At 52.1% G+C, this 21,498-nt stretch overlaps 1 protein-coding gene across 1 annotated transcript; it reads right to left on the bottom strand.

Annotated features, from left to right (window-relative positions):
• Nucleotides 1–110: 110 nt before the first annotated feature.
• Nucleotides 111–20,315, bottom strand: LRRC75B (leucine rich repeat containing 75B). The gene is made up of 4 exons (XM_058816888.1): nucleotides 20,058–20,315; nucleotides 15,541–15,669; nucleotides 12,570–12,682; nucleotides 111–1,283 (listed from the first exon to the last, which is right to left on the bottom strand). The coding sequence occupies exons 1-4, from the start codon at nucleotides 20,313–20,315 to the stop codon at nucleotides 761–763; spliced, it is 1,023 nt and encodes a 340-aa protein (XP_058672871.1). The 3' UTR covers nucleotides 111–760.
• Nucleotides 20,316–21,498: the final 1,183 nt, after the last annotated feature.

The raw sequence follows: 21,498 nt of genomic DNA, 5'->3' as shown, positions 1-21,498 counted from the left end.
CCCTCCTCCCCATCCCATCCCAACTCATCCCATCCCCCATGCTCCCACCAACACATGCCTCCTTCCCCTCCCTCTCACCCCGGTCACACAGCAAATATCCTGATGCTGCAGTTCCAAGCCATGTGTCCGCCCCAGCCTATGTGATCCAATGGTCTCTGACCAGGTCCCTTTGTTCAGACGTTCATACAAAACACACAATAGGAAAAAAAACAAAACAAAAGGAGCCAGACACAAGAGGGAGACACACTGCCGGGCTCCAGCTCTGGCCTCTGAGCCCTTCCACTAAACTCCACAGCACTAGGCTCTTGGGGCACCTCCTTTCACACTCAAGGCTGCAGGTCCCAAGGTTTCCAAGGTGCATAGGAAAAGGAAGAAAGGAAGTAAACTACAAGCCTGTTTCTGTTTTAGGTTCCCCCCAACCCCTTTCCCTCAACCCAATGGCTGCTGGAGGATATTCTTGACTCCGACAGGTCTTTTCCCGTCTTCCAGTGAGACCCTGCCTGGGGACCAGGTTCACTGTAAGTCACCGGTTCCTCTCTGGAACGTGGGCAATGGGTTTGGCAGCGAGGGGAGGGAGCGGAACACGCCGTGGGGGGAACGACAGGCTTTTGTCTCACAGCAGGTTGGGGGGGAAGATGTCAGGGAAGGCGAGAGAAAAGAGCCAAGGGAAGCCGGTCAAGCTGGCCCTCCGCTTGATGTTTGTACTCAAAAACTTCTCCTTGGGGTTGCTTCAGCGTGCCGGCGCCAGCCCGCTGTTCAGTCACCTCTCGCAGCCCTGCTGAGAAAGAGCACGTGGCGGGGCGCTTCCGGCTGCTTCATCCTCTGGCTGGCTGCCCTCGTGCCCGCCGGCAATCTCAGAGTCGCAGTCAAGCGCCTCATAGATGGTCGGCAGCGTGGTCTGCTGGCTGAGGCGCTTGCGCAGGCCCACCAGCAGCGGCTGCGGCATGGAGGACACGTCCACGTTGTTGCCGAGGTCCACCCAGGCCAGGCAAGGGAACTTGTTCATGTCCTTCATGGTGTCAGTCAGCTCCTTCATGGTGGCCCGCGTGAGGCGGTTGCCGTTGAGGGACAGGTGGGTGAGCTTGGGCAGCGCGCCGAGGAAGGGCAGCAGCAGGCGCACCATGTCGTCGTTGAGCTCCGTGAAGCTCAGGTCCACCGAGGTGAGGCGGTCGCCGTGGTTCTGCAGGTAGTAGGCCATGCGGTGCACGTCCCGCATGCTCAGGGGGATCCCTGACAAATCCATGGAGTCCTGGCTCACCTTCTTCTGCAGGCTGGTCTTCAGGCTGGTGGTGGGGAAGGGGAGATGTGGAGAGAGATCATTAAGGTTTAAGCGTCGTTAAGGGGAGAACTCTCGGCCAAGTGAGACAGCATTTGGGACTGGGAGAACTCATCAACAACATGGGCTAGAATGTTAAGGAAAGGGTTAACAGAGCTCACTGGGGAAACAAGCCTTTGCACCATACCTCAGGGCAGACTGTTCTGGGGATGGGGAGATGTTGGGGAAGGGGAGACATCAAGAGAGATCATTAAGGTTTAAGCAAAGCGCTCCCATCCATCCCAGCCAAGTGAGACAGCATTTGGGACAGGGAGAACTCATCAACAACACGGGCTAGAACGTTAAGGAAAGGGTTAACAGAGCTCACTGGGGAAACAAGCCTTTGCACCATACCTCAGGGCAGACTGTTCTGGGGCTTTGCTGTGTATTTTCAGCACTTACACATAAACTTTGCCAGAACTGGCTCAACACAGGTTGCTGAAGTGTCTCCCACTAGCAGATGTCAAAGGGTTTGTCTGTATGTGCCCATACAGGCGCTCATACATAGAAAGCAAAAATAACCAAGGCAAGCAAACTTTCCAAAAGCACTGGTTTACTCTGTGTGGGCGCTGTTTGTGAGCCGCCTCTCCAGGTGAATGCCAAGGTCTGTGCTGCAGAGGAGAGCTGTGTTAAATATCTGAGAAATGGATGTTTCATCAGGAAAACAATAGATGGGCAAACTGCACTCCAGGAATGGATTTACTGCGTGTCCCTTTAAAAGCCTTCACAAGCAGCACTTAGTCAGTAAGCAGCACCAGTGGCTGCCTATCTGGGTCTCTGTGGTCAGCAGATCATCTGGGATCTGCTGCAGCTATGAAGAGGCAGGGAGGGCATAAGGGTGCTAAGAGATAACTTCAGCCATTTCTTTTATTGTCTGCCTGGCCAAGGGAGTGAGGAGGAGATAGGAAAGCTGTGTTGTGAGGCTGCTGGGGATGCAAAGGAAATGGGGTGTGGAGCTTAATGATGGACTCTGTGGGTTTTTCAAGAGTGCTGTGAGAAGTGGGAACTGTGGGGCTACAGGAGCTGCTGGGGGATGTGTTGCAAAATTGAGTAGAAATGTGTGTTATTATAACACAGGAGAACCTAATCCCTTCCCTAAATTGTGTTAATCTTGCTGCTCTTTCAGACACATCTTGCCTTAAGGACATAGTAGGAGCCCCTCAGTCATGTGCTCAGGGGGTCTTGTAAGTGCCTTATTGAGTTTGGGAGGATCAGGGTGGGTTAAGCATTAACCACCACTTCCAAGGTCCCCACTGTTCCTGTCTGGCTCTCTGTAGTGTCCTGCACACCTGTGGCACAGCCAGTCCCTGAAAGCAATGGGGACATGGGGACATGCAATTCCCTCGGAGGAGGCTGCAGCACCGCAGGAGCTCCCGTGGCAGGGAGCTCCAAGCCTCAGCATGGCCAGGCTCTGCTGGAGCTGTGCAGAGGACGTGGCACTGCCTCTGCAGCTTTGCTTCACATATGCAGCTCATGGCATCCTAGAAATTTCAGCCCTTAATAATCCCCTATAAGCATGTGTTGACAGAAGTCAGTAAATGGGCACCAGTGCAGGCCACAGCCCTTTGTGGACATGTTCAACACTGGCACAAACCTGCAGTTGCACCTTCTTGACGGAGCATGAGGCAGAAAGATCTCATGGCCTGTCCTGTCAATTCTTAAGCCCACAGATTCCTGCCCTGGGTTTAGCAGTACTTTGCTCAGGCTACTTCTATGTGTCCTTGTATTTCCCATGGGAATTCACTGTGTCCTTGTATTTCCCACGGGAATTCACTGTGCAAGGCTGAAACCATACCTGCAAGCATGCATTTGGACTAAGGAGCTCTCATGGCAGAGAGCTAATAACGGCAGGAATTAACTTCTATTCAGACCTGAAGTATTGTAAGTAAAATGTATTACTAAATATTTACACATCAGATGACCCACACCACACCTTAGTAGATCACAGGAGGGGCACGGGAAGCAGTGCTTGTCTGTCCCGTCAAATGGCAGGGACTGATGTGCTGGGGAATATAATTGGTCTGAGCACACAAGAGGGCCTTGAAGATGGTACTTGATATCCCTCCACTATCTGGGCCCAGAGATGGGACTGTGAAGAATTAATTAATCCAGCACATTGCTTGTAGCAGCAGTGCAGTTCTTTTGCCTGCTGCAGCAGCAGGTGTGAACTGTGCATGCTGTGGTCAGGGTGGCACTGAGCAAGTCTCCCTTTTTCTGCTAACCCAAGACATGCTTGAGATCAGCCCAGGCTTCTGGGAGCTGTATTTCTTCAACTCTCTTGAAAAATAACGTCTGCTTTGGTATAGTTTGTCACCAATCACTGGCAGTGGTGTAGCACAGTCTACCACAAAAGAGGGTTCATCTTGTCTGAAATTTATCAGGGACCAGCCTCGAAGTTGGAAACATCTCAGGTTTCCCCCAGCACAACAAGAGTTATCCTTGTAGTCATGGCAGGTATTTTATCTGGGTGTTTGATCTGGAGTCCTTGTTCTAGCAGAACAGAGCATCCAATGCTCAGTGCAGGTGTGCATTCATGTGGATCAAGGGAAGCAGGGAGGAATGAGATGGAGTGTGAACCTGAGTGCACAGGGTACCTGTCCCCTGTATCCACAGGGGGCTGGTACAAGAGATACAGCAGCCTTCTCTGGCCTGTAGGGGCTTAGAATAAGGCTTTCTTGGGAGTGGGGAATAGAGCATAAACAAGCCCAGAAACAAGCCTGTAACTACTTCAGTGCCTGTGTTGTACAAACGCAGCCTGTGGCTCCTGGAAATTCTCTATCCCAGTCAAACCACGGCAGATCTGGGTGGGGGACACAGAACGGAGACACGAGCACAGGGGCACATTCCCCAACCCTAACCCTTGTCTGCGTCTGCGCAAAGCCTCCTCAGACCTTCCTTCTGCGAAGCTGCGGGGCAGGAGCGTGGTTTGGCGAGGGGACGGGAGCCGGGCTGGAGCGGGGACCGCTGGAGGGCACGGCTGAGCCGGCGCCGCTCGCTGCGCCCTCGGCTCCCAGGTGCCGATCGTCCCGCCGCTCCTTAACAGGGCACGGGTCTGAGACCCTCTCGGGGTCCCCTCCGGAGCGACTTGGCTCCGAGTGCAGACAGGGATGACTGAAGGGAAATGTCTGAAAGACAAAGGCAATGTGCTCGTCTGTCTGCGCCCGCTGAGCCTCCCCTCCCTCCGCTCCTGTGGCTGCCGTGAGCAGACTGCAGTAATAAGTCACGGATCGTGCTCTCGGCACAACAGGTACCTTCTGCTGCTCTCCCAGCGCCGAGCCAATACCCCAAGGAGGCTTTAATCAAGCAGACAAATTATCTTCCCATAATTGATTCTCCAGACCGGACTGCTCCTGGCTGAATGTGCTCAAACCCTCCTGTCCTGTGCCAGAGCCCGCCCTCCCTTCTTTGCTGGCTTGTTTTTCTTTCCTTTCCTGTGTTTTTTGCTGCTTCCTTTTGCCCTCATTGCTGTACCTGCCAGGGTGACTCTGGGCCTCCTGTCTCAGGACCGGGGGGCTCCCTCCTGTGTTTGAGCTGCTCTCTTGCCTATAAAAATGCCTCTTGTAGGGATGTGTTTGTAGGAGCCTCATCCTGGTGGACACAGCCCTGTGCTGCAGCCAGGCCCTCAGCTCTCTGGTAAGTGCTGAAGCATGAGATGCAACACCCCACGCATGCTGTGACCCCTGGCAGCCTCCTCCTCGCCTCCCTGGTGTTTGTGTGCTGCTCCAAGAGGCACAACTAAACCCCATCTCTAGGGCAAGGCACAGAACAGCTACCCAGTCTCTCTATTGCTTCAAAGGAAAATGGGTCTGCAGTCAGAAGTGGGTCAAGGAGATGTGGGTAGATGCTTTACTCTGAATTATCTGACACTTGGAGTTTTTTGGAGGTCTGTTAAGCTCCATTTCTTGGGGGGAGAGGGCCATGATACACAGGGCACCAAGCTCTCAGTCACTCGCGCAGCAGCTGAGAAAATACTAGGTTTATTTCCAGGGAAATGGGTCATGTATTATCCTCTAATTTCTGCACTTGAAACAGGCTTTAAGATTGCTTCAGCTGCAGAGGGCTTTTTTCCTTTTGTGTGAGATACAACAGCTACTTAGCAACGTGGCTCTGGATGCCTGTGGGACTCGTGGACAGAGGCTGCAGAGCACTGGGGGCTGGATTAACCCACTGCTGCTGCAACTGCTGCTCAGGGCACGTTTGTAATTGTGAGGATTTGCATCTGACAAGGATCTGGACCCTGTGTTTGTATTATCTGCAGCAAGCCTGGAGAGGAAACAACCCCCCCACTCCCTCAAATGCTGGAGAAATGGCTTGCAAGTGAGAAATTCTTGGAAACTTTGAGCAAGAAACAAGGGCAATGAACTGCCCAGCCCTACTGCCTGCCTGGGGATGCAGCATCCAGTGGGGAATGGGGCTGGCCCAGAGTTCTTTTCATAAAGGATCAGCACCTGCTTGCAGCCCTTCTCCACCTGCTGAGGGATGGGAGCTCTTTGAGGTGCATGTCCTTGCTCCTCATGTGGAAGGTTTTGCTTTGCATTGTTCCCAACTCCCTTCCTGGGGTCTGGCCTTTCTCCCGTGGACAAGGAGGGAGTTTTCCTCCTCCCCTCAGTGCCACTTATCCCATCCCTGGGTGCCAACTCTACTCTTCAGCAGTAGTTAATATTCTCCTCATTACCAGCATTCCCTAGGCTGCACTTTGAGCCTGGCTATGGGAGATCCACCCTGGATCAGTCCACACAGAGCAGGGGGCTGAGAGACCTGTGGGTGTCTGGAAAAAAAAACCCCTCTCAGTGAGAAATGTGGGCTGGGAAAGAGGTGAAACCATCCTGTGCCTCCCCAGGCTTTATTTTGGGATAAAAATCTTCCTCTTTCCACTAACACCCAGCCAGTGTTCCAGCCTCCTGGAAACTCAGCTGGCATTAGCAAATACGGAGCTGTCTTGAAACGGGACAATTAGGGGACCTGAAATTAATTGCTGTCTGTTTGTCTCCAGGACCTGTCCCAAGAGAATTAACCCTCAGGCCATCTTCCAGGTCCTTCTTCACGTCCATGAAGCTGCAGGCTCAGCATGTTTGGTTTTTTTATTAGCACTGAATCCCATCAGTTTCTTGCTCATCAGCTAAATTCTTTGGTGGCAGCACCAAAGAGGTGCAGTGGCTCCTGAGTGATGCCCTGTTGGGACTTGTAGCAGTCACAGTGGTGTCTGGCCTCTTGTTAGCTCTGTGGGGTGTGGGGGAGCTTGTTCAGCCCAAGAATGTTGAATGTCCTGGAGTCTCAGCTCATTTCCTTGTCTCCATGCTATGGAGAAAGGCTGGGAAGGGACAGCAAGAGACAGAATTTTGCTAATGAGGGGTGCTCACCACTTCATGCCTATTTCTCTGGAGAATTACCAGCTTTCTACCACTCTGTCTTTTATTTTTACATTAAATTTGTCTCCAAATATAAAACTTTGCTGATGCCAGAAATTCCCATTAGTGGATATCCCCTCTGTCATTAACAGGCACTGCCAGCAGTGGCTAATTAGCCATGAGTCAGGTATCTCTCAGCTGCTCTTTCTTGCACAGAACCTCAGGCATGTCTGGATGGCATCCCTGCTTTGAGCAGTGATTTAGGGGATGGATTCTGAGCTTTTTAATTGCCTGCTTAGCATAATCTGCTTGCTTTGCTTCCCCAGTGGCACAGGGCGCTGCTGTGCAGGGCTGGCTTTAGCTGCCTCTGAAGGAACATGAAAAAGGAAAAGAGAAGCCTCAAAAGTACTGACCTAGACTAACCCAGCCCCAGCTGATCCTGGCCCTGCTGGGAGGATGGAGGCAGTGCACAAATGGGTCACTCCCTTGGTCACATCTCCATCCTTGTGCCCGAGCTGTGGAGAGGAGGCAAAGGCAGCCTTTGTCCTGTCTCCCTCCCTCTGCAGCCGGGGTGGGACATGGAAATCTGGAAATCAGCAGTTGTTGATGCAGCTGAGTGCCTCTCTCCTCCTGCCTCTGCTGTCACTTTGTCCTTGAAGGTGTGTTCAAGAAACCTGTGAGCCCTTGGCCTTCCTCCTGCTGCTGCTTGATCTGTCCAAGGCCTCAGGTTGTTTCCCTTCGTTATTTAGGCCTCCCCTAGCAAAGCAGGGAATGCCTCCTTGCTGTAAATATCATCTATTGACCCATGTCCTTGTCAGACCTTCAACTGGGTACGAGTCACAGAGGCACAAGGTCTCTGCTGATTGTTTTTCACTGCTCCCTTCCACCCAGCCTCTGTTATTTCACTCACTTTCTGCCCACCAGAGTGTCCTGCTTCTCTTGGCCTTTTTACTCTGGCAGGGCAGTGTCAAGCTGCTGGGTGACCCTTTCTGCACCTCCAACAGCTTTCCAAATATATAGGAACCCCCAAATGTATGCTGTATGCTCCTCAGGGCAGTGTTTGGGATGCTCTGCACTGTAAGGTGAGGGCACAATTCCTGCCATGTCTGTCCATCTGACATCTCTGTGAGCAGCAGCTCCTTGCAAACAGTGTGTGGGGCAGTTCCTGTGCTCCCATATGATGTTTTCCATGTGGCTTCAGTTAACTGACCTGGCTTCCTCTCACTGGAGCAGGAATGATGGTGCCTGTTTACCCTGTTGCATAAGGGTGACACGAAGCTGTAGTTAATATTCTCCTCATGCCATGTGAAGGCTGGGATCTCATCTGCCAGAACTGTCAGCCTCAGTGCTGAGTGATGTTTTCAAGGAAAAAAAAATATGTGAAGCCCTTTAGAGCTGTTTCCTTGAAGTGCTCCAGACACAAGTGCTTTCACTGCATTTTAAAAATGCACCTAATGCTGCAGTGTCTGGCCAATGCACATCAATAACAGAAAGGGAGCAATGAGCCCAGAAGGGATACTGGATTAGCCATGATGAAATTCACTCAGATGAGCAAAGTGAAGCTGTGGTGAGATTTGTGGAAAGGAAAGGCCATATACATGTGGTGTGGGAGTTAACTCCATGCACACAACTAACTGCATTTGCTCTTCCAGAACCAGCCACTGTATAAAGAATCTGGGGGTTTTTTGTCACAATTATAAAGCTGTGTCTGCTGCCTGCTTTGTGGAGTCAGGTTTGATCCTGTGCACTCAGGAAAGGAAGGGTTATACAGAAGGAGCCAGCTCTGGGGATGATGCAAGTGGAAGATACATTAAGGTTCCCTAACACAGCCTTGCCAAGACAGTTCAGTTGTCATCCAGGGCTTCCTAATCACAGTACCAGACTGTGATCCAGCTCTCCAGACAAAGGCAGTCTTCACCTGATACCCTTCTCCCTCTCTGCTCTGAACTGCAGCCCAAAAAGCAATACACCCTCTGGGTCCCACCCTGTTCTGGCAGCAGATGGTGACAGTTTGCTTGAATTCAGCATGGCAAGAGGCCCCAAGAATTCTGAAAACAAGAATTAATAACATCTGAAAGTTCTGCATCTGTCAAAAATCCACAGGAGTGGCACTGATAGCCCAAAAGGTTTATGTCTGTATAAGGGAGCATTTCTTAATGCATTACTCTTTACACACTAAACATCAATTTAACGAGAAAGTGAAGCTGGAGTTATACAACACTCCAGGATGTATTCTGCTCATTAAGTGGGAGTGATCTATACAACTGTAAAATGGTGCTAAAACCAAATTCCCTCTAGGAGATAAAGGACTGAAAATTGTGTAGTAGTTATGCTAGTCCCTGCAAAAAAAAAAAAAAAAAATGCTGCAGAAATCTTATCCTTCACCTTTTGAGCTTTCAATTTTAATACCCCCAGAGTAAATCTGCATGAGCTTATCCTCCTGGTTTGGTTAGGCAGCCAACCCAAGCAGGGCAGAGCCAGTGGGGTGCAGGCTGCTGGCTGCAGACAGGATTTTGCAAAGGAGCCCCTTCTTTTCAGTGTGGCAATCTTAGTCTGAGTATCCCCCGGGCAGCTGAAATAGTTTTTTTTGGGTGACTGCACATCTGGGGACTGCAGTCCCCAGATTCACCCTGCCTTGTACAAGGCACACAGCCACTCCAGGGAGCACACAGGCATGGGTGCAGAGGGCAGGTTGCCTCCCAGCTTCACCTTCAGGAGTTTGGTCAGGCACAGGAACCAGAGAGAGCCTGGCCTGGATGCCTCCTGCTCCCTCCAGCTGCTGTTGGACCCACAGTGAGCTTTCTCCTTCCACATTTCTGTATGGGCTCTGCCTGTGCACTGAAACAGCAGTGCTTGAAGAAATGTCTCTTATCTTTCTGCTTCACCAGCTCATGGGTGGCTCAGGTGTGCACCTGCTGGATGTGGGTCCCACTGAGAGCAGCTGGGGATGCAACTGCTGTGAGTTTGCTTGTGACCCACTGGTTTGGCAGTGGGCACAAACACCTGGTGCATGATCTGACTCCAGTATTGCAGCACCACAGCTCCATAACAGCCCAAATGTAATTAAAACCTGGCAGATGCTCCAAGCTCTCTGTATGGCTGAGCTTGCTAATTATCTCCTGGACCCATCTAACATGCTGCAGAAAGTAGAAATTGCATTTCAGAGAGCAAGGGAGTCGGGCATCAGCTCTGTGAAAGCCAGATGCCAACGCCCAGGAGGCTGCAAAAGCAAGAGGAGAATTTGGTTTCTGAATGTGGTCTCCATGCACAGACCCTCCCTGCTGTCCTTAACCCCCACTAGATTTTAGAAATTCCTTCAAAGTATTTCTGCTACACCCATGCTCTTTGCAGGACCCAAAGAGCAGGAAGGGTGCAAGCCAAGGGCACAGGGTTTGAGACAGATCCTGTAGTAAAATACTCCCACTAGCAGACAGAGGGAAGTGCAGAATGTAAAAACAGCCTGCCTGAACAAACTTATGCCTTGGTATCTCCAAAAGAAGCAGCTATTTCTTGCTTGCCTGCTACTGGCAACACCCATTTTCTTGCAGCGGCCTCAGATGCCAACTCTGCAGGCGTCTTCTGCTGCAAACTGCAAAACATTTCATCTCCACACTTAAAAGAGAAAGCTGTGCTGTTAAATATTTCATCAAAATTAATTTGTGCCTTATGTAACACATTGTAACTGGGTGTGGTAGCCAGGCAGGGCAGCCCATTTCAGACCCATTGCACATTGCCTTGCTGCCCTCTCCCTGCTTGTGCTCACAGGTGTTCTGTACCTGGCCAATACCTGGGGCCTGACCCTCTATGTGGGGTGCTCATGGACCCAGAGCTCTTCCTCTGGCCACAAACCTCCTCTCTGTTGTTGCTAAGGATGGGTTTGCAGCACTTTGCACGCTGTGCAATCACAGGGAACACTTCCAGTTTGACCCTTCATCCTCAAGTCCAGCTGGAGAAGAGGTTTGCCTGCAAGGAGGAGTCTGGAGATCTGAACTTCTTCTCTTTAAACTTGGGATGAGGTCAGGACTGCCATCTATATCCTGCATCCCCAGTATTCTGCAGGATCCCACAGGGAAAATGTCATTGAGTGGGTCTGGAAAAGGGCTCACTCAGCTCTGAGAGCTCAGTCCTGTTCTGAGCTGTGCTTGGCACCTGCAAAGCAGCACAAACAGTCCAGCCCTGTGGGTGCTGGGGCTGAGAGCACTGGGAGTGCTCAGCTCCTGCCAAAGTGGGGCTGCAGGTGCAAGAGGAGGCAGATGGCCTGGAAATCATGGCATTGGGGATTTTATTCCTTAGGATGCACTGGGAACCTGCCTCTGAGTCAGAACGAAAGGTATGATGGAAATGTCAACTCTCATGGGGGATTTTAAGTTGCTGGCACACACATCAAAGACCAAAAGCATCAGAAAAGCCCAAGGCCATTCTCAGAGTGCTGCTGATTTTGCATTTCTTTTTATCCAATCCTGCATTTATTCCTGTGAATCTAATGGGGCTGACATGAGCTCTTTTCTCAGTCACTTCTCTGTCTTTTCTTCAGCAGTGGTGATCTGTGTCACAAGAACAGGGTTTGCTCCAAGAAAATGACAAGAGGAGGGGTGGATTTAAAAGACATGGGGATTGCTCTTTATCTGGGCAGAAAAACCAGCAAGTGGCAAGGAGGGAACGAGTGTGGGTGTCCAAATACACTTCTAGTGGTGCAAAGCAGCTGCCATCCAGTAGCTGTCAGTGACCAGCGTGCTCTGAGCTGGGTTCTCTGTGCATCTGCACCGTCCCAGGGTGTCAGAGCCCAGGACATCCCTCTGCTGTCCAGGACCCCTGCCAGGGGGCTCAGGGACCCTGGCACAGAGCCCAGAACACCTGTGGGTTTGATTATGACCCGTGGAGCAAATTACCAACCTTGTATGAAGATCAGCAAGCCACAACAAATTAGGTAGAATATTAGTGAATTTATCACGGGGTGGAAAAGTAGATTTTGGGGTTTTTGGTATGGGGGTTCAGGAGGCAAGATGGAGGGAACTGGGCATGTCCAGCCTTTCTCCTTCTTCTTCTTGGCCTCCATCTTCTGCTGTGATGTTGGCACTCACAGATTGGTTTAGAGTAGAAGCTCACTGTCTAACAGAGGTGATAGGTGTTGGGAAGGAATTGTAAACATTGTACATGTAGTTTTTACTATAAAGACATAACACAGCCTGGGGGCAGGCAGGGTGCCTGGAACTGTCCTGCTGGATGGACTTCGGCAGGGCAGGAGAAAATTTTCTATAGATAAGAAACAATAAACAACCTTGAGACTGAGAAATGAAGAGCTCTGACTCCTTCTTCAAGTGCCGGGCTGGGAAAAGAGACTTTGAACAACCTTGGGGTCACTCTGAGCAGCCAAAGATCCCAACACCAGGGCCCTCTGCAGGTGCTGGCAGAGAAGTGGGAGCTAAGAAGGATGGGCACCTCCCTGCCAGCCACCCCAGAGGGGGTCCTGCCGAATGGGGTGATCACTGGGGGCAGTGCCTCATATGGGACACTTTTCCCACCGTCAGGGATGCTTTAAACGAGGACAGGGTGTGATGCAGAGCTGGAAACAGCTCCCTTTGGCACATGGGGGGTTTTGCAGGCTGGCAGCCCTGGCCATGCTGCTGGGGCCAAACACCCTGCAGGCCCTGCAGGAGGGGTGTCTGTGCTGTGCACTCAGGGGGGATTGATTTCAGAGCACTTCGGAGAGGGTGAGGAGCTGTAATACCACACAGGAAGGAGCAAAACACGTCAAAGAGAGTCCTGCTGGGGCTGGGTTTTGGCAGAGGCTGCATGCAGCTGCTGTGTGCTGCTTTCAGTCCTGTCTCCATCTGAGGAGGGTGGGATGGGCTGCCCAGGCACATCCCCCTCCGTGCCCACCCACACCATCCCTGCCGGGCTCTTACCACACTTGGGACTTCCTGCGGGGCATCCCGTGCCGGTGCCACTTGGAGTGCGGGGTCAGGTGGTAAATCAGCTGCCTGCAGATCCTGTCCGAGGATTTCCAGGGGTCATACTCCTGAAAGCAAAGGGACAGCTCAGACTGCCTGCACCACAGCAGAGCATGGGAGAAGGAGGAAGGCAGAGGAAGATGGGAAAGGAATAAAGATGGCAGTGGAGAAGGGTCATGTATGTAAGGGAGCAGAGGAAGAGAAGAGGGAATGGAAGAGGAATGGTGAGAAGGCCTGAGATGCCTCTGCCATATGCCCACTCCTCCTGGGGTGGAGCAGGAGCAGGAGGAGTTCTGCACTGCCAGGAGGAACCCAGCCCAGCCCAGCATGTTCCTGCCCAGAGCAGGGCTACAGTTTCACAGCCCACCCAGGAACAAGTGAAACTCAGAAGAGAAGATCATTTTCTAGGGCTGAGGCAGGGGTGACTGACAATGCTCTGTTACAGGGACCCCTGTGCTGCCAACTCCTTGTGTTACAGGACAGTGCTGAATTTCTGTGAATTACCTTGCTGCTGTGCTTCCCCAAACTCTGTCTCTGGACTATCTGATACCCTGATGTGGGAAGGTCAGTCAGTGGCACCCTTGCCCCATCCCCAAGGTGCTTCTTGCTCCTCCTGCAGTAACACACTGACTCTACAGCCTCCTGTGCTCTAGCTGGGAGATGTCAGGACAGGAAACTTAGTCCACAGTCCATCTTACTTCCTTGCAGTCCACTCTGCTACAGGAGGTGTGAGTTTGGGAGCTTGCAATGCCAGCAGTTCCCTCCCGCCCCTGCACTAACTCGTCAGGAAAAGAAGTCACCCACATGTTTGCTCTGCCTTCCTGGGTTATTTTTGCACTTGTTCTTTAGTGCCATGGCTTGGAACAGAACCTCTTCCTCTGCTGAAGCAGAATGGCAAATGGCAGCTGCTGAAGGCTGGGAATTCTGCCTTCCCTATTGTATTTTCCAATTGCTGACAGACACCTGCATTCCCTCCCCTCAGCCCTCCAGCCATGGGCCACATGTGCATTTAGGGATTTGATAGGTGAACACCCAGAAAAGCTGTCAGGGAATGCAGGGATTTATTCCTTACTGTGAGCAGTTAAAGCTCTGCTCTGGGGGCCAACAGCTGCTCTGTGGCTTTGCTCAGCAGTCCCTGAGGGATGCACTGCCAGCACATGGCAGCTCCCCTGTGCCAAGGGGAGAGGGATCCCAGCCTTGTGCTCAGCTGAGCATCCCTGATCCCCATCCCAGCCTCCCTAGGAGCCCTACAGGGACTGGCCCATGCCTCTGGATTAGGTGCTTTGTTTTTGACTCCTGTGTGCTGGCAGGGCTGCAGCTGGCACTCTGCTGTCACCCACCACAGCAAACCTGTCCAAGTGGGTGCACGTGCACAGAGGCTCCAGAGCAGCAGCTGGCACAGAGCCCTGCGAGTGATTGTTGGCTCCCAGCTGAGAGTTACCCTCCTGTTCTTTCCTGTGTCCTCTCTGATTTAATTCCCACTGACAGGCTGGGAATTGCACTGTAATGCAGTTACACCCACCAGATGCTCAGCCAGGGTCGGAGAGGGGACGTGGGCTGGCGTTGTTCTGGGAAGGGTGTGCTGCTGTAGGTACTGAATTTCTAAAAGAACTTAATTAAATCATTAAACCTCTGCTGGCTTTGAAGGGCAACTCAGGTGCTCAACATCTTCCTTAGGAATGGGGAAAACAATTTTTTATGTAATGGTACGTGTGTCAGTGCATCCATAAGCCATGAAACTAGAGAGGGGGGATAAGCAGGTGTATAAAAATGGCAATGTGTTATCTGCCAAACACATGGGAACTGGATTAGAGCAAGGTCCCCTCCTGCTGCCTGCCCTGAGGGGCACTGCACAGCATGGCCTTGGAGAAGGTCTGGTAGAACAGCTGGAGATGAGGTCAGGCGAAGTGTGGGTAAAGACCACCCCAGCCCTTCCTGCAAATGCTTACATGAATTACACAGACATTACTCTTGGAAAGGGTTTTTTTTTTTTTTTCCCCAGGCTTTGCTACAGCCTAATAATGATGATTAAACTTTGGCTAAATGTGGTTTGTCTATTGAGACATGACTGGTTAATTGTTATCAGTGAGCCTCAGGAGATGGCAGAACAAGGTTAGCAATGCCACTAATCTACACCAGGCATTCAGTGTATTCCCTGGGGCACTGCTGCTTGCTCTGAGCTCTGTGTTCTTAATATCTCTCTTTGAATAAAGAAATTCACTCTATTCCTCTCCTTATAAAGCAAACATGACACTTTCCAAGCCCAATGAGCAAATGGGTACACTGCAAATCCAAGTGTCTGAGGTGGCAAAGGGTAACAGAAATTGATGCTGGTTGTGGCAGTGGGACTGGGACATCTGTGATGTCTGTCTGTTCTCAGCCCTGCCCTTCTGCTCTGCAGTCCTCATCCTCTGAAGGAAATGCTGGAGCATTCAGGGATACTGTGCACATAACACACCAGTGGCAATACATTCCTGCAGCACCATTCTCTGTGGGGAACTCTGAGACTTTATGGGGACAAATAATGCTGGGTTGAGGTAGTTACATATGGCAAAGGACCCAGGAAGAGAGAGGTGATTTTCCTGCAGAGATCTCTGCTTTCCTCTGCAGGTCCATGAGCTCTAATTGCTTTGAACCCCTGTGATACCACTGATTATGTCTCTGCCCTGTCACTAAGTTTACTATGGGCACAAAAAGTAATTTCCTAATCTCTGTGCACATAGCCATCCTCTCCTCCAGCTGCATTCATGTTTTGAAGTATTTTTAACCGATTTCTACAGAAAAGTGCCCCACAATCCAGATGCTGCCACTCCCAGGGCACGCTCTGCCTGGCTCTGGAGGATTGATGCAGCACCAGCTGCCCCAGCAGGGCTCTCTGCATCAGTGCTGTGCCACAAAGCACTCACTGAGCTGGGGGAGAAGTCACCTTTTTGGGACACTGCAGGTCTCTGGCAAGGCTCATCAGCAGGTCATGGGAGATGGGATCCACCAAGTTGAGGAAAGTTGCATTTTTGTAGAGCACTTCATTGAGAAATGTTCCTTCCAGTCCTAGGTCCTACAACAAAAACAGACACAGTCAGGCACACAGATTTCCTCAGGGCTATAGCCATGGGATGTTCTGAAACCAGAAAGTAAATCTGCTGTGGTGCCAGCTGGATGCCCTGTACAGGAAATTATCCAGCAGAGTTGGATTATCCAGCCGTGTCTGACCCAGCATTGCTGTGCAGCCAGAGAGCTGAATGAGATGCTGTGCTAATTTCAGCTAGTCCACCTTATTCCCACCTACCACAGGAAGGTGAGAATTCTATCATTTCCAGGCTGGCTGGAGCCTGGAGAGAATTCACTTCAGAGAAACACAGTTTTGTCAGCTCTATGTGTGAATCTGCTGAAGAAGCCAAGCAGGAAGACTGGTTCTAAAAGCTGCTTCTCCAATCTCAGCTTTTCTGGAAGAATCAGACCTCTCTCAGGTATTTAGATGCTGCCATATGCCCTGGTGGTGGCTGGCTGAGCAGAAGTCCTGCCCACCTGTGTGAGTTTAGCTGTGCTGTGAATTTCTCAGGATGGGATGCAGTGTTAAATTTAGAGGTGGCTTCACACCACAGTCAGAGGAGCTCCTCTTCCATCTTCCACAGTGTGGGTTAGGGGAGCATCTGTGGTCCATGCAACTTATCTGTGTGCACCAGGGGATGGGGCATCTTTGAAAACCTCAGCATCTTTGGGAGCAAAAAGCCTTCCCAGGGCCAAATGGATAATACTGCAAAGAACTAAGGAGAAAGCAAAGAGCTAATATACTGACACAGTTATTACAATAAAAAGGTACCTCAGAGCTGTGAAAAACAAACAAAAAAATTTTTTTTAAATGTAGGAAAGAGAGATCACATATTCACATATGAAAAAAATACCCTAGGAGTAGAGATGTAGAACAGAAAAACCCTCTAGTAGGGATAGTGCTGGGTTTGATTCAGTTGATAAGGGGGGCTCAGCTAAGGGAGGGAACAAGTCTTTTCCCCATTCTGTATGCAGCTGACAGGAGAAATGAATAAGCAAATGGGTGCCCCATATGTTCACACTGCTCTACTGAGTGTATGTTTCAGGCACCACCCAGTGACTGGGAGCTAAAAAAAAAATGGAGTGAGGGGGGGGGAAAAGCTGGATGTGTGCACATACATCACCAACAGGGCCAGAGCCATGGAGGGCAGGGGTTTGGGATCTTAACTCCAAGCACCAATCAAAGCCAGTGCCTCATCCTGCTCTGGATATGCTGGACTGAGCAGGAAGCACAATCCCAAAGACACCCTGGCTAGAGACACAGGAAGGGAGAATAAATGAAATACTTTACCATCACTCTGTGTACACAAACGGCACCTGTAAGCAGGCAAGGGACCCAAGCAGTGGATCAGCCCTGAAGGACAGACAGCCACAGCTGGACATGGGCCAGGAGCCTGCCAAGGCATCATGCCAGTGTCTCCCTTAACCATAAGGCTTCAGGGAAATGGAGCCTCCCACAGCAAGTGTAATGTGCACAGATGAAGAAAGCTGCTGTGGGGATGGCATGGCTGGGCATGCAGCAGTGGATGTCAGAGCAGTAATTAAACTCCCCCAGTTGGAACTGTACCATTAAGATGAATCTGCATTCCCATTATAAATCCTGCCTGCAAGGTTTTTTTTTCAGTAATATAGCTGTAAATGTTCACTGCACATTGATATTCCATAAATTCTTAGCCCGGAGGCATTGCAGCTCATCTTACTTATTTCCCTCTCTCCCTCCCTCTCCCTCTCATTTCTTGGAAAATTTTGTACCAGCTAAAAGGTGGCTGCAGACAGCAGAATATTATAAGTCTTGCCAGTTCAGTTGGCTTAGTGCTGTTGTCTTAAAAATGACACTTTGCCATCGTCTCAGCACAGGGAAAACAGATTACAGCAGACTTTTTGCTGGTCTAAGTCTAATGTCTCCCTGGGCTTCAGCTGAGGGATCAGCCCACCTAGATCAGCAGGAAAACTGATCTGGCTCCTGCTGGTGGCATTTCTGGGGTGGATGGTGTGCAGTGGAGCTGACCAAGTGTTCGTGTACAAAGCACACCTGCACCTGCACCTGCAGCTGTTCTCCATGCACTCCTCTGAAATGCTGGGATCCCACACCTGTGTCAGTGGATTTGCTGCCTGCCTTGCTTGCTTTACATTACCACACCCTCTGAACATCCCAGGAACAGTCTGCAGCCCTCAGGGGAAAACCCCTGGCAGATCCATCAGCAGGGAGCACCTGCAGGGCTGGGCAAGCAGGAGGCACACAGGGGATCCCTTGTCCTCTGCTCTGGCTGAGCTCTCTGCTCCCCTGAGCAGGCTGCAATTCCAGTCCCACCGTTTCTCTGCCTTCCCTGGGGCGTTTGCATCCTGGCCAAGGCATGGTGATGAGGTGTGGTGTTAAATACCCTCCCTGTCCACTGGAGTGAACAAGGAATCTCTCTTTTTCCAGGTAACAAACAGACCCTCACCTGGGACACACTAACCCGTGACTCCCGAGAGCGTGACACTGCCAAGGTAAGGGGGGACAAATGGGGACCCAGCTAAAGGGTGGATGCAGCTGTGGAGTGAGGAAAATCTGTGAGTTAGAAAAAAAGGCTGATCTGAAGCTGGCATTGGACACATGAGGAGGACTGGTGGTGATTGCATGACCCCAGCCTGGGGTGTGGTACATGTTAGTGGTGCAAACCCTCCATCTCTGAAACCTCAGAGTGCTCAATGAACCAGAGGCTTTGGGGTGTTGCTGGATGGGTTCCCATCTTGCTTGGCAGAAGATGCTGTGATTACAGGATGCATGTGCCACTGTTCTGCTGTGAGCAGATGGGCAGGCAGTCACTGTTTCATCATGGCCAGGCAGAACTGGGGACCAGGAAGAACATGGGGAACTGGAAAGGCAGCAGGCAACACGTGAATGTTCATGGCATGGTAATTCTCGAGCGCAGATGTGGGGAGGCCAGGTGTTCAACTGATCCTGAAAGGAGCTTAGAAATGACCCTGCATTCCATATGGCCCCGTGCCTGAGCACTCAAACCCTGCCTGGTCACAGATGGACCTTCTGGAGACCTCCCGGGTCTGTGGAAGGTTTCAGTGCCTCAGTCTCCAGGAGAGAAATGACATGACATTCTGTAGCTCTGGCCTCTGGCATACCCTAGTAAAGTCTGTTCATGGTACATCACCACGTCCATGAAGTGAGTGCTTGCCTCTCTTTCTTCACAAGCTTCTTGCAAAAATGCCTTCCCAAAACTGCCTTAAATCTTATTCAACCCTTGTCTGCCATACTGGTGCACACACAGAGGTTTGCTGTGAATTTATCTGTCTACATGTGTGACAAAAAGAGTGTGGTGCTAGTAACAATCTTCTAGTGAATGCTGAAGTAGTGAACAGGAGAAGCAGAGATGGAATTTTGGTCCTGTGGATTCTCACCTGTGAGTGTGTAACCTCCTGGCAGCCCAGGGCAGTGAGCACCACTGTCAGATGTGCTGTAAAACCCTGGACATGCAGGGCAGGCAGGGCTGTGCATGCAGCTCCCTGCAGCTGGTGGTGTGGGTGAACGAGCATCCAGTGAGCCAGACCCTGCTCCACTGCACTCACACCCAAAGGCCACTTGCTACTAAGGAAGAGATAATGCACATTGCCAAGATGAAGTTAGATGATCCTTATCTAATGAAGCAACGCGACAAGCCACAAACTGATGGTGTTTGATGTCCCCATCAGAGGTGGAATTTGTTCCCTGTGCCACCAGTCAGAGAGTTGCCTGCAGTTTGGGGCAGCTGAGTTTGCCTGGAAAGTGATGGAAGCAGTGAGTGATGGAGGAGATGGCTCGGTTCCAGCAGCAGGGCTCTGTCCTCAGCATCAGTTTGGCACCACACTGTCTGCACACTGCCTGTGGTGTTCCTGAATGGCGGCAGACTGAGACGTGCTCCCACTGATACACTGACCCCTTTACCTCTCCTCTCAGCCTCGCCTGTCCCAGAGGTGCCCTCCAAAGCCATTTTGGGGTTTCCCAGATATATCTCAGCCAGGCTGGCTGAGTGGCCATAACGGGATGTGGTGGCAGTGGGTGGCTTTTTTCTGGAGGGGCATCAATCTGAGCACACCCTCGGGCTGGCACGGAGGGGTGTGGATGGGCACAGCTCAACCCCGGACCCCCCTTCTCCTGCACAGCAGCTCCTCCAGCCCCTCTCTGTGCCCCGGCAGCCGGGCCAGCCGGGGTCGGGGAGGTGGCTGGTGCCCCTGGCACGGAGGGCACGGAGCGGGGCACGGAGCGGAGAAAGGCAGCACAAAGAGCCCCCCAAGGGGGCTGCACACCCCGCGCCGGGCAGGGGGCTCCTGCACCGCGGCTCCCGCAGCCCCGCACGGCCCTTTGTCCCTGCCCCGCGCGCATCCCGCATCCCGCATCCCGCATCCCGCATCCCGCTGTACCTTCCTGAGCAGCCGGAGGATGTGCACGGCGTGCTCCCGCTTGTGCTCCCGGATGGTGGCCTGGATCTCCCGCAGCCACCCCACCCGCCGCACGTAGGGCGCGGGCGATGCTTTCCGCAGCACCCCGGGCAGCTTCTGCGGGTGCAGCAGCAGCGACGAGAGGTGGAAGTCGCCGCGGCCGCTCTCCAGCCTGCCCGGGCACGGCTCCTCGCCGCTCTCCTCCTCCAGGCTGCTCTGCCGGCTCAGCCGGGAGCCCATGGCCGCGCTCGGGCCGGGCGGGCTCGGGGCTCGGGGCTGCGGGCCGGGGGAGGCGCCGCGGAAGGCGGAGGGTGCGGGCTGCCCCGCCCGGCCGGCCCCGCCCCGGCTCCCCGAGCTGCCCGAGCTGCCCGAGCTCCGGTGCCCCGCTCTGCACCCGCTCCGCACCCGCCTCCAGCCCCAGGAGCCTCCTCCTCCTCCTCCTCCTCCTCCTGCCGGGCTGGGTCTGCCCGGAGATGCTCGCTGGGGAGGACAAAGAGAGACGCGGGTGCTGCCGAGACTGCTCCTTCCGTCCAGCTGTTCTATTCCTGGACAAACTCTTTGAGCATCGCAAAAGGTTGTCTAGATTAATAGTAGTTCAAAGCACACCATCTGCAGGGAATGCTTCTGTGGGCTGTGTTTTCTATCAGTCTGCTGTTGGACCCAGAGGAGGTGTCTTACTAATCTAGAAAGTGGCAGGAATTTTGCCCACCACCCGTCATCTGCAACTGATAGTACGATGCTGGCACTGTTCCTCACCTGCTGTGGGTAGAACTGTTTTCCTTGTGTGCATCCTTCCCTCCTCCAGCAGTGCACAGCAAGTATAGCACATGCTCTTTCTCAGACAAAATCACTGCCATCCAACGGGATGGGAAAAAACAAAGCCTGGATCCCATCTCCAGCCACCGAGATCTTGTAGGCAGCTCAGTCATGCTCCCAGCACAACCAGCGGCTCAGCCTGCCCTGCTTTTGGGAATTGGAGCCATAAGCTGGCTTCTATCAGGACTGTCAGCACAGTGAGCCCAGCTGTGAGTGCTGCATGCAGAGCAGGGGGAGCTGAAATGTGAGGGCACACAGCTATGGGAACAACCTGGGGTTCCCACTGCCTTGTGCACCCAGGGACAAGCATCATCCAGTGCATCTGTGGAAGAATGTTGTGGCTACTGGGCTCTCACTCTGGGGGAATGGGGATGGCCATGGCTTTTTGTGATACAGAGCCTGCAAGGATCATTTTCCTTCTCAACCTTCCTCTGAGCCATGAATGGGGATGGAGGTGTGGGTGCTTTGCATCATGAGAGCCTCCTTCAGATACTCTGCTGGTGATCCCTGTCCAGCTTGCAGCGACAGAGACAAAAAGGGGCTGGACTCTAAAGCAGCCTGGCCAATGCATTAATTTTTGTCTGTGCCACCCTCTAACCATGGCAGG

Source organism: Ammospiza caudacuta, chromosome 18 (genome assembly GCF_027887145.1).
Source record: "Ammospiza caudacuta isolate bAmmCau1 chromosome 18, bAmmCau1.pri, whole genome shotgun sequence".
In the NCBI taxonomy this organism is placed as follows: domain Eukaryota; kingdom Metazoa; phylum Chordata; class Aves; order Passeriformes; family Passerellidae; genus Ammospiza; species Ammospiza caudacuta.
This window is presented reverse-complemented; position numbering and strand designations above follow the sequence as displayed.